Source organism: Budorcas taxicolor, chromosome 11 (assembly GCF_023091745.1).
Source record: "Budorcas taxicolor isolate Tak-1 chromosome 11, Takin1.1, whole genome shotgun sequence".
Classification (NCBI taxonomy): Eukaryota; Metazoa; Chordata; class Mammalia; order Artiodactyla; family Bovidae; genus Budorcas; species Budorcas taxicolor.
The window spans coordinates 159,598,306-159,611,106 of NC_068920.1; the positions used below are offsets into that span (position 1 = coordinate 159,598,306).

General features: G+C 50.1%; 1 protein-coding gene across 1 annotated transcript in view; it reads left to right on the top strand.

Annotated features, from left to right (window-relative positions):
• The window catches only part of GPR107 (G protein-coupled receptor 107), a 57,868-nt gene that overhangs the window by 28,932 nt on the left and 16,135 nt on the right, over nt 1-12,801 (top strand). The window contains exons 13-14 of the mRNA XM_052647963.1: nt 1,288-1,418; nt 4,788-4,831. Coding sequence (XP_052503923.1) covers nt 1,288-1,418; nt 4,788-4,831 — 175 coding nt within the window. The remainder of the gene's footprint in view (nt 1-1,287; nt 1,419-4,787; nt 4,832-12,801) is intronic.

The following is a 12,801-nucleotide window of genomic DNA, read 5'->3' on the forward strand; positions in this document are numbered from 1 at the left end:
CTCACATCCATACATGACCACTGGAAAAACCATATGTTAGTGCCACGTAAACGCTCCAGACTGGTCGCTGTAGGTTTCCAGCAAGAGAGTATTCACTTCAATTCGGATGATCTGGAAGAGCTGTCTGGTGGAGATGGGCCTGGCCTAGATTTTAAGGAAGGACCCGTGACAGAGGCAAACGTGACATTGCCGTCGGGCGAGCAGGAGAGGCTAAGGCGCTGGACGGGCCTTGGCTGTTGAGCCACCATGGCCACTTCTCCTGGGTAGTGTTCTCCAGCCTGCCAAGGCCTCAAGAGCTGGGAGACGGTGGCCGGGGTCCTCCTGCCCCGTCTCCCCTCCCTCCAGGAGCAGCTGCCCCCCTCTTCAGCCCCACTCTGCTTCACGCAGCCTGGAGTGACGTGATGGAGGCTCTTCCCAGCTTTCCCTCTTCTGTTCCCCAGAAGGAACAAAAACACAAGGCTACAAGGCAGGTCACTCTGAGGAAGCAAGGCCATTTAGACAATCAAATATAAGGAAGTTACGAGGATTTAAATGCAAGGGCTAGTCTGGGAAGTCCTTGAACATCAGCCTTGACAAGTTGAAACTGTTTCCTTCTGGTCATGGGAGCCACTGCGTGCTCCTGAGTAGGGAGTGAGGGAAGCAAACGTGGCGTTTCAGGAACACTGTTGGCGCCTGGTCCCGCACCAGTGCTTCGAGTGCTTGTGTCCAGAGTGTGAACTGAGGGCAAGATGGAATTAAGCTGTTTATTTCCCAGTTTGTCTTCTTAGAGCCACAGATGCAGACCTGTACACTGGACGAGGCTTCTGAAGGAGCTCAGAGGCTGGGTGTCAGTGAGAGATTTCAGGCTAATTTTTGCATTGGTATGAAGTGTGGCTTCAGTGATGATTTAACTGATATGTCCTAGACGGAAAGAGAAACTACCCTTCCTAAGTCATAGCATGACAGGTTTCCCATTTCTGTGGAAATATGGAGAATTCCCTGTAGAGCAGTGAAGCAGAGTGTTTGGGACCACGGACTTTGCATGGAGTAGAGGTGGAACTCCTCTGCTGTCTTACCTAGTGATAATCTTCAAAAGAATAGTTCATCAACTGTGTTTCCCTTGTGCTCAGAGGTGTCACAGGTTTTATTTAGACTGTTGCCTTCTGTCCAACCAGCTGAGGGACTTTTCATAACATGCTAATTGCTTAGCGACAGGACGGAGCACACGCAGCCCAGCCTGTAGGCCCGGGTGTCCGCTGCCCCGGGGCTCTGTCGCACAGATCTGTCCATGCTCCCTGTGTCCCGCAGGTTCTGGCCAACGTGGCCTACATCATCATAGAGTCCACCGAGGAGGGAACGACAGAGTACGGCCTGTGGAAGGACTCCCTGTTTCTGGTTGACCTGCTGTGCTGCGGGGCCATCCTCTTCCCGGTGGTGTGGTGAGTTCCCCTCGGGGGGAGGCCACGCCTTCGCCACGGGCATGTCCACCCAGCCTGGCAGCTGGACCCGCTGAACCCAAACTGGTCAGAGTCACCCGGGGCACACGACAGCTTCCTGGGCCCCAGGCTGACCTGAGTTAGTCTCCAGGCTGGACTGGGGAGTTGTGTCTCTGTTAGGTTCCCCAGGGGACTGCAGTAGCGCTCACCTGGCACCGACTTTTAGCACTTGAGATGCTAAAAGGGTTTGGAGATGAGAACTCAGTAGCAACATAAAACGGCCGTGTGAATTTGAAGGAAAGGGAGTTGAAGTTGAAGAAAGCCTACAGATGGCCTCTTCTTGCCAAGTTAGATAGAAAATGAGGAAGTACATCAACATAAAACTAGTGGTAGTTCTCAGCTCATAAACGTAAATGTCATCAGATGGATTCACTTCATCCCTGAAATTGGCAGACTTTAGATGCATATACTGTGCTTTGACTATGTGTAAAGACATGTTAGTTAGTGCCAAGTCAGCGATTGAAGAGGAAGAATATCCTCCTTAGAGCGCATCCAAGTGAAGGAAATTCTTGCTTCCATAGGAAGAAAGAAAGGCTCACAGAAATCGGACACTCACCCTCATTATGATCTAGTTCTGTGGCCACTTGAAAACAATCAGTTCTTTTGGAATAAAGTTTTAAAAAATAGACTTAGCTGTCTTCTCTTAGAAGTGAGGTGTTCCCATACTGGAGTGCCCCGTACAGTGAATTAGTATTTTTATGGTCCTGGGGTTGATGGGGTCGTTCATTTTTCTGATTATTTAGAACATGGTGTCAGTGGAGTGTAATCCTCGTTTCAGTCAGTTAGATCCACTTTATAAAACTTTATTGGGGCCCACTGGATGTTGGTTGCGGTATGTGGGCTCTCAGTTGCGGCATGTGGGAATCGAGTTTCCTGACCAAGGATCAAGACTGGGCCCCTGCATTTGGAGCAGTCTCTTCACTGCTGGCCCACCGGGGAAGTCCCGAGCATGTTAGATTCACTCTTAACCTAACTCGTACATCACACATGTTCACATATCAGTTCAACAGACAGCTGCCTGCTTAGGAGAGAGCACAAATGAGTCTTCTTAGTCTCCACAACTGCCTCGTATCCTGTTCAGGAATAGCGACCCAGACATTTGAAACAGGATGACTAGCATCGTCTCTAGTTGGAAAGAGCATCTTACTACTAGGGAACAGAGCGTCAGCCCCAACTCTGACGCCTGTCACCCTCAGCACAGCAACATAGAAAGGACCTGTGGGCAGGTTCCCCCATGGTCCAGTGGTTAGGACTCTGAGCTTCCACTTCTGGGGGCCCCTGTTGGAATCCCTGGTCCAGGAACTAGGATCCTGCAAGCCACAGAGTGCGGCCAAAAAGGGAAATTGAGGAAGGCTGAGATGCACTGTGGAGCTACAAAGGGTCCCTTCCTGCCATTCGTTGATTGCAACACTAAGGAGCAGATGCCAAACGCAAGATTCTTCACGGTAGATGTTCTGAAAATTGCTGTAAAATGAGAAAAACCCAAGTACTAGAGAGATGATTTAAGAAACTGTGTCAGAATTTCTTCTGGACACTCAGATTCAGCCAGCATCGGTTTGTCGGCATCTTTGTGCTCCTTAATTTCATGTGTTGTGCCATTCAGTTCTCCCAGGTGGGTAGACTACAGAGTTTTTGGGAGAAAGGACTCACAGTCCAGTCGAGCGTGGTTGGCTGGGCTAGGCCTGCAGCCCAGGCCCACGAGACCCCGGCCCTGCCCCGCAGCAGGTCTGCTCGCGCTGTGCCCTTCCTCTCAGACAGTCCCTCCTTCCGTGCCCCTCAACTCTGCCTGGAACGCTGGTCCACAGCTTCCTTAAGAACGTTCCTGTTCCGCTGTCTGTACTAATGGTAATTAGTTGCCAGCACTTCCTAGCTGGAAAAGACTCCTTGGAGGCCAGCATGTTTTTGGCAAAGTTAGAAATACCCAGTCAATGAAATACCAAGTTTGTATGAATCCTTGTGCTCACAGCCCCTAGGTCTAGGCTTTAGAGGTCGGCCTGTGACCTTATAGGGTCCATTCTCTCCAGGTGGCAAGTGAGCTCATTGAGCCTGCATTGTCTTGGTCCATTTGGGGTGGGGGCATAGAGGTGGGACTGAGATTAGATATTAGGCTGGTGGAAAGTAATTGCAGTTTTGGACTGTGAGTTTTAAATCACCGTGTGTGCTCAGTTGCTCAGTCGTGTCTGACTGTTTGCAACCCAATGGACTGTAGCCTGCCAGACACCTCTGTCCATGGGGATTCTCCAGGCAAGCGTACTGGAGTGGGTTGCCATGCCCTCTTCCAGGGAATCTTCCCAACCCAGGGATCGAATCCAGGTCTCCTGCATTGCAGATGGATTCTTTACTGTTTGAGTCGCCAGGGAAGCCCTTAAATCATTATAACTGTGCTCAAGCACAGCTTTATTAATCAAAATAGGAACCGTTACCATCAACACATTTTTGCCAATGAGGAATAAGTTTGTTTATTCTTGTAGCATAAAAATCTATGTTTTGGGATTCAGCAAGCTCTTGGAAAGCATTTTCTGCCTCCTGTTGGTTGTGGAAGCGTTTTCCCTGCAAGAAGTTGTCAAGATGCTTGAAGGAATGGTAGTCGTTTCCCTAGTCTAAAATAAATATAAAATAAACAGCAAGTAATAAAGCGAGGAATGTGCATTAAAGTGATGTATAACATAACCACATTTATTTAAGAATGTATTCCAAAATCAAACAGCAAAGTTCAGCAATGCAAAACCATAGTTACTTTTGCACCAACCTAAAGAAGATGCAATGGAGAAGGCAGTGGCACCCCACTCCAGTACTTTTGCCTGGAAAATCCCATGGATGGAAGAGCCTGGTGGGCTGCAGTCCATGAGGTCGCTAAAGAGTCGAACAGGACTGAGCGACTTCACTTTCACTTTTCACTTTCATGCGTTGGAGAAGGAAATGGCAGCCCACTCCAGTGTTCTTGCCTGGAGAATCCCAGGGACAGAGGAGCCTGGTAGGAGGCCGTCGAGGGGTTACACGGCTGAAGCGACTTAGCAGCAGCAGAAGATGCAGACTGCTCACGACGGTGTTTTGATCTCTCCCCTCACACAAGGCCCTTGCCAGACTTCTTGCAGCCAGCAGAGGGCGTCTTTAACTCTCAGGCTTGAGAGCCACACATGCCTGAGGCTTGGTTATCACCATCACCATGTCCAGGGAGTGCTCTATAAAGTCATCCGTTCCAGCCTTTTAGTTTATGTGGAGAAATTCAAGGCCTCAAGTTACTAGTACTGAAAATGGAGAGGAATGCAAATTCGTTAGCTAACCTTTTGTTCTTCAAATGTTTTTTTTTAGGTCAATCAGGCATTTACAAGAAGCATCAGCCACAGATGGAAAAGGCAAGTTCCTTTGTATTGTTTTTATTCTTTGGTTCTTTTGGCCAGCCTTCCCTAAAGCCTTGTGCCTGGGCACTGCAGGGGCGGGCGGGGGGGGGGGGGGGCCACGATGCTGGCTTCTTGGGGGGAGGGTGGGTGGGCAGGGGCTTTGTAAGAGCAGCCTGGTTGTTGGGTGACGAGGCAGGTGGGGAGCGTTGCTGAGCCCAGCTGTAGAAGGCTTGGGAGTGACTCTGCTTACCAGATGATTCACCGCATTTCCATTCGTGAGTGTGATCCTCACCTTCTCAAAACTGAGTCAGGAGGAGCAAATGTTGTCTTGGAAGGACCAGATAACACCTCCCCATGCGAACAGAAGGTCTTACGGATCCGGGATGGCTATGTGTAAAGCGTCCCTTCCTGCTGACTTAAAACACACTTTCAAAATAGATGTGTCGGTATTAATTTAAAAAGAGACTGATGCCAGAAAGAACCTCTAAAGCGCTCTGATTTTTAAGTTGTCGTGCAGTTAGAACCCTTCTGCTGCTTCTTGGTTTTCCAACTCGGCCTCCTAAGTCAGAAAAGAAACTGCAGAGAAAGTGTTGTGTGTGTCTCGGGGCTTATTTGAATCATGTCCAGGACTGCAGGGTGCCGTGGGCCAAGTGGGGATTTCAGGCCACAGGGGTCAAGGAGCCAGACTCACAAAGGTCCCACCTGCCTCTGGATCCATGAAGTCACACACCCAGTGCTGTGCTAATGTTCTTTAAGGCAGATTATTCACTTGTCGTTAGATAAAATAACGTTGTCAATCTGTTTTCTGATTGTAAAAGTAATGTGGATTCATTTTGGAAAATTTGGTAAATAGTAGGTAGGAATCTTCCTTCACACTTGCTGTACGAGTATCACATCATTTTCTCTAATTTGAACTAACCTGACTTCAAGCCTTCCCACCAGTGTCAGGCACAATCTCAGATTCTTACTGAGAGCACAATACGTAGTCTGGGGCCCACAGTAGTTCCTGTTGAGATTCCTGCTATTCGGGTCTTGCTGTGAGTAGCCTGGTGTGTGAGGGTCACGCCAGGCTGGGAGCCTCAGTCAGTGCTCAGATTCCAGGCTCCCAAGGCCCCTCGGCTCCCCGGGGGGCCACAGGCCCACCCCCTGCAGAATGTGCTAGCTCATTTTCTTTCTAGTCTCAGGAAATAGCTCTCTTGTGTTTTTCACTCCTTCCTTCAAAGGCCCTGGGTTTCCTTCTCCCTCTGGAATGCCCTCGGTGATAGATTCTTTTCAGTGAGCTGAAGCTGGACTGTGCTCTGCAGAAATCTTTTGCTTTTAGCCTGGCTACCTAGCCTTCCTCTGAGCCGTGGATCTCATAGAACCCTCCTGCCTTCTCGCAATGGATGAAAGAAAGCTGCTGAAAACAAACCACAAATGAGAGTCTCAATAAAGCATCTTGTCACAAACAAGAGGATCCAAAGTAGAAAACAAAACCCACCTTCTGGGAAATACCTATTGTTTGGGCATTTTCTTGACTTTCTTTTTTTCCTTCTTCTATGCATGTTGTATGTAAAATTAGTTTTGTTGTTATTATTTTTAACGTGTGCATACCGCTGTATTTATTCACGGGTTTTATTTATGTTTTGGCCGGGTTTGGTCTCTGTTGCTGCTCGCGGTCTTTCTCCAGTCGCGGGCCGTGGGCTTCTCGTTGCGGGGGCTTCTCCTGTTCTAGAGCACGGGCTCTAGGCACGTGGGCTTCAGCAGCTGCAGCAAGCGGGCTCAGTAGCTGTGGCTTGTGGGCCTCGTCGCCCCGAGGCACGTGGAGCTTCCACGGACCAGGGATTGGCTGTGTCCCGTGTTCTTACCCACCACGCCACCAGGGAAGTCCCGTTTTATTATTTCTGTAACTTAATAGATCTTTCTCTGACTTTAATGTGTTGAGATGTGACATTTTAACTTTTTAAAATCTTTTTACGCTTGTGGTTCTGGGTTCATTTTTCTGACCATTCGACTGAAAATGTCTAAAAACCCTAAGGGTAATGTCCTCCAGTCGATCAGTTTTTTCTGTCCTCTTCTTCCCCTTGGTGAGTTCCTGGTTCTTCCTCAGCGCTGCCTTCTCCCGTTCTCTCTGCTGTCCTGACCCTCTGGCGCCTCTCTGCCTTCTCCACCTTCCTTTTAGAGGACATGAAGGGTGACTGTGGCAGTTAATTGTCTCTGTGACCATTTATTCCATGAGAAGTTGACCATTGGCTGAGCATCCTGGTGAAATGTTCTCCCTGGGATAGATGGTGCAGCCAGGAGGGGTCACCCCTGTCCGCCCACATCCGTAGTGAAGAGAACCATCGTGGAGCAGGCATGCTTTTGTCATCGTCCAGGGCGCATGAGGCAGTTTCCTATTCCTTCCACCAGGTGACAGCAAGGGGCCTCTTGAGTGGAGGGCCAGTCCTAGAGCCGGAAGTCGTGAGGGCACACCAGGGCTCGCGTCCACCGTTCTCAGGGGGACAGACCATTAAGAAAGCACCCACTTCCCATCAGCAGATATCTCAAGCCCTTTGAGAGGGGGACAGAGTAGATGGGAGTAGGGGTATCTCTTTGATTCGAGTTCCTCCATTGAACTGACTTAGGCTGGGGGCGCTTTGGAGCTCATCTCCAGACGCATGCTTCACTCTGCACTTTGAGAGCTGCGACACTTGCAGAGTCAGGGCAGCTGTGTCCCCGCAATTGATGTCTCCCGTGCAGAGAACTCAGGCCAGCTGGCTGTGCTGGCAGGCCCTTCTCAGACGTGACTGCTGAGTGGCCGTGCCCCGCTCTGCCGCCCAGGACAGTGGTGCGGCGGCACGGGAAGGCTTGAGTGAGCACACCGCCCGTGGACCCCTGGGTCTGGAATGTGGTGCTGACCCTCTGCTCCTCAGTTCGCCCTTCCTGAGATCTCGCCCATCCTGAGACAGCTGACAGAGTGAAGGCTGTGGACGATAAAATCTCCTCCTGGATTTGGAAGCTCTTCGCTGGATGGAGCCTGACACTTTGGTTCTTATTCTTAGGCTCATTATTCCACTGACTAATTGCATGACCTTGACAGTGACTTGGGCTTAAGAACGTCAGCTTCTTAAGAGTGTGCCGTCCAAGCTGCCTGATCGCAAGCAGGGGCAGTGCTGTCTGCCGTCGCTCTGCCTGCACTTGGGGTCCGTGGTGCTTTCAGAGAGGCTGGGCTTGGAGTTGTTGACATCTTCGTCTCTGGGCTCCTTCTGACTGAAGCTGAGAGAGTGTGAAGGACGGCATGGAGGGCGAAGCTGCCCACTGTCCTAGTCACGCGTTTGTCTCCTCTGTCGCACGCGCTGGCTCCTCTCACGTCCTTTGTCATTTGGAGTCACTGCTGCACTGCGTTCTGAGAGGCGGCTTCATGGAGTCTTCACAGGCACGTCCGACTCTGCTGCCGCTGCGTTTCAAGCCTGCCAGGAGTCACCGTCTCTGCCCTTGAGCCTGCCTTCCTATTCCCTTTTCTTCCTCCAGTGTCATTACCTCAGAGGATGCCTTGGGGATACACGCCCTGCATCTAATTAACAGTCTCTGTTTCTGAGCACCTCCCTCCCCACAACCCCCTTGAGTTTCTGAGGAAAATTTCAGAGGAAGCGTTCTGGGGAATCTTAGCTTTCATATGAGCTTCAAAAGCCCTGAAACAAATGGTGGTTGGCTGGTTGCTGGGGGAGTGGAGAAGTGGCTTCATTGCAGCCGCTGCCATGTTCCGAAAGTAGCTGTGACCTCGAGAGGTTCGTCAGGGCAACCATCCTCCAGAGGGTCCTTGGGGTCAGAACTTTCTTCGTAATGCGATGTCATCAGCCTTCTTTGCTGTTGGTCTTTGCACTGACGGCGCAGAAGCAGTGGCGGGTAAGCCAGCTGGCACGTCAGCAGGCTGCTCGGCCGGGGCACCGGGCTGCTGTGGCCGCTGCCTTCTCTTCATTCTCGCCTGCTCACGCGCGGAGAAGGCTCGCGTCACTGAAGAGAGCCCTTGATGAGTTAGGAGAAACTTTTAACGTCGGTACATCGCAGCCCTTGGACTCGTGTCTTTCACCGCTCCGTGTGGAATGGGACACGCCCAGGAAGCACTTGCGCTTCCTTCTGGAGTGTGGTGGTCATCTTGAGGAAGAGCACGTGTGCAGCGGTGTGAGCTTGTGAGCTCCGCTAGCTGCGTTCTCTCGGGACGTTTTTTGGGGCTGTGCTGGGTCTTTGTTACTTTCGCATGGGCTTCTGTAGTTGGGGTGTGAGGTCTTCGCGTGGCAGGGGCTGCTCTAGGGAGTGTGGGCCTCAGTAGTCGTGGCACACAGGCTTAGTTGCCCCGCAGCATGTGGCATCTTCCCAGACCCAGGGGTCGAACCCAGGTTGCCTGCATTGGCAGGTGGATTCTTAACCACGGAAGGCCCAGGACACTGTTTTTATTTGAAGGAATGATGATGGTCAAACTACAGTTACTCAGGCCTGGGCTTTTAACAGACATTTTCTTGAAAATGAATGAAATGTGTATGTCACTTCAGGAAAACGAAAAGTATTTGTTGTCAGTGATCTCATTTTCGCTTGAAAATACAGGTTTTAATTTAGGAAAACGTAGAATCTACCCCTGTAAACTTGACAGCTTCCCAGTTTTTAACAGACATCTGATATGAACAGAGGTGATATTAATAAATGTAAATATTTCATGATGAATTTCAGTATTTCAGAGATCTCCTCTAACTCAGTGAGAGAATATTTTTCCACCTGATGAATGCATGTTACACAGACAATATTTTCCACCTGATCAGTGCATGTTACACACACATGAATAAAAGATCTGTTCAAAGCTTGAGGTGGACCAGCGGATTTCACTGTGACAGTATGGAAATTCACTGCTACAGTTTCAGATTCCCCATCTTAGTTCCCCATCTTTAAGAAGCTGCCACTTGTCAAGCTGTAATGCAGAATCAAAGACGACTGTTTGCAGTTCTCTGAGAAGGCCTGCCTCTGATCAGGCCCTATTTTTTTTTAAATAAACTTCAATCAGAACACTCCCTCACACCAGACTGAAGGCAGAAGCAAATATGAGAATCCAGTTCTGTTCTATTAGGCCAGATGTTGAAGGGATTTACAAAAATGGGAAACAGTTTTACTTTTCTCCTGAAATTTGAGTTTTTTATTTTATGAGGAGAACATTGTTTATATTAACACATAATAGATTTATTTTTGTTAACCTATAAATGAGTTATTAAATATTTAAAAAATTGGTGTCAGTTTCTAATACGGTAGGTACTGGTAGACTTGACCCACATTAACAGACGCTCTTGAACGTGGGAAGGGTCCTGAGACTGAAAGTCTGAGAGCCGTGTCTTAGGGATGAGACTTGTTGAGCCTCTGCTGGTCATGAGGGCCACGAGCGGGAGCGGAAGCTGCCTGGCTCTCTTCTCCTGTGCCTGCTGAGCCCGTTTCAGACTTAGTTGGCCATATTCTTGTGACGAAGATGTCTGTTCATTCTGGACAGTTAATGGGGGGAGAATGTTTTATTTGGGTTTATTCATATAAACAGGCCGAACAAAAAACCCACTGCCGAGAAAGGAAGAGAAATAACCCTCCACCTGTTTTTGTAGATAAAGTTTTATTGGGACACAGCCGTGTCCCTGTGTACGCTTGTGGTCTGTGGCTGCTTTTGTGCTGCAGTGGCAGGGGTGAGGGGCTGTGGCAGAGACCACCCGGCCCAGAGGGCCTGAAACACTTGCTCTCCAGCCCGCACAAAAAGAGTTTGCTGGCTCCTGGCTGCTGTAGACATTCAAGAGATACCATCTTAGAAACCGCACCTACAGTGTAGCGGTGTTGACTGACTTCCCTCTATATTGAGCACTGTGAAAACTGTAAAGCTCACCCTGCTCTTTACTGAACTCCGGCTCTGTGTCCAGAGCTGCGTTTCTTGTTGTTTGATTGGAACAATAACTTACGTCATCCTCTGCCCTGATATTCTACCTAACCTGTTACTCTAATGGGAATCCATGATTTTCTTTAAGTAGCCTGCTGGCTCTCTCTCTGGGTGGTGTGACAGAAGCATTCATAAAACGCCCACATCTCCTATGGCGTGAGGTGAGGGGGCATGGGTCAAGCCTTTGGAGGGTTCTGTCCTGTGCTCAGGGCCGCCTCACCAAAGCACGTGGCAACCCTCTGACTCTGCTGTTTGTCCCATGGCATCCGTGATGCCCTACCCCGGCGTGTGGCACCCAGGTGTGGGCAGGGTTGTGTGGCCTTCAGCAAATTTTCAAACAAGTCTGTGACCCTAGGAAGGATGAAAACCATAGCTAAGTAGACTGTCATTAGAATGAGAGGAAAAAAAAATCTAGTTTTTGAGATTGGCTTAATACAGTGATTTTTAATTTCTTTAAACCCCAAAACCTTTCCCATCTCAGATCACCCAAAATTCCTTCTCTGTCGTCATCCTGGTCACAGCTTCTGGGCAACATTTTGAAATGGTCACTTAACCAGGGATACCACCCTGAGTATGTGTAACCTACAGCCGAAAGCAAAGGGGCCTCTCACATCCCTAGGCTGAGAACCCGCTTCATCTTGGACACATGGCCAGTTTTTTAGCCTGTGTGTGCTCCATTGCTAAGTGGTGTCCGACTCTTCACGACTCCATGGACTGTAGCCCACCAGGCTCCTCTGTCCATGGGATGCTCCAGGCAAGAATATTGAAGTGGGTTGCTGTGCCCTCCTCCAGGGGATCTTCCTGGCCCAGGGATCGAACCCATGTCTCTTGGGTCTGCTGCATTGGCAGATGAATTCTTTACCACTGTGCCACCTGGGAAGCCCCTGTTTTTTATTAGGCCTTTGAAACATTGGGGACCTGATTGCCTGAGGGGTCCCTCCCTTGGCCCCCCGGCAGGCCTGCTCAGCCGTCTGGGTTCTTTGTCTGGGGGGTATCAGCACACATGTGACTCCGGGTCTCGAGGCAGACACAGTTGAAAGCAACTCTTGTTGACTGCTGCAGCACTCAGGGAGGTCAGGTTCTCTTCTTGCGGAGACGTTGCTGCTGACCAGGCTGTGTCTTCAAGCAGCGGGATGTCTATCCATCTTCCTCGCCGCAGTGCACTGAATACGTGCCATGGCCACAGCCTTGGGGTGGGGAGGGTGGGGCCCAGACATGCTGCTCAGCGCAGCTCATCATGGTGGCCTCTGGAGATGGTGTGATGGGGTGAGTGCTGACCGCAGCAGAGGCGGAGACTGCTCGGCCCTGAGGACCCTTCAGCCCCCTAGCAGGGGGTTCTCTGGTGCAGTTCTAGAGCAGAAGGGAAGAGAAAGGCAGAAGCATGCTTGACTCAGCAAAGCCCTTCGCAGAGTTACGTTCCTCGTCAGCCACTCTCTTGGGCCATTCTTGTTTCTTTTTACTAGTCATTGAAGGTAAGCTTTTGCTTACAAGAAGATGCGCGCACAGCTCTTAACTGTGACTTTTGACCACTCCTGGGTCACTGGAGTGGATGTTTTAAGTGGACTTTGGAAACACCACGTTTTCACATGAGCCTCAACAGAGTGAAGGTCAAAAATTTCGTCCTGTTGGTAGTCCTTTTCTTAGCAGGCCCTCTCCCACTCTTGTTCCTGATACCTTCTCTGAGATAGGTTAGTGGGGTCTCTTAATGAGGCCAGAAGGTGCCCCGCGAGTTAATCGCTCCCCGGAAAGGATGCTTTCGGAGCAGGGTGGTCCCAGGTCAGGAGAGGCCTGGCTCTCTCAGGTCTGTCCCCCGCCCAGAGCAGGTCCGCGCCGGGAGCGAAGGCAGACTGTGGAGCCTGTACTGTTGAGAGTGAGTCAGCCCGAGTCTCCCACTGGCCTGGCTTTGCCATCACACTCATTTCTCTAATTTTTTTGTTTGACTCAGAATTCCTCCATAGCGGCAGGGAGGAAGCAGGGAAAAAGCTGGTAGGTAGGGCGGATGTTTTTAAGCCTCGAGGCTTTCCGGGAAAGGATTGTTGGGGAAATTTTCCACCTGTAGGTGACTCTT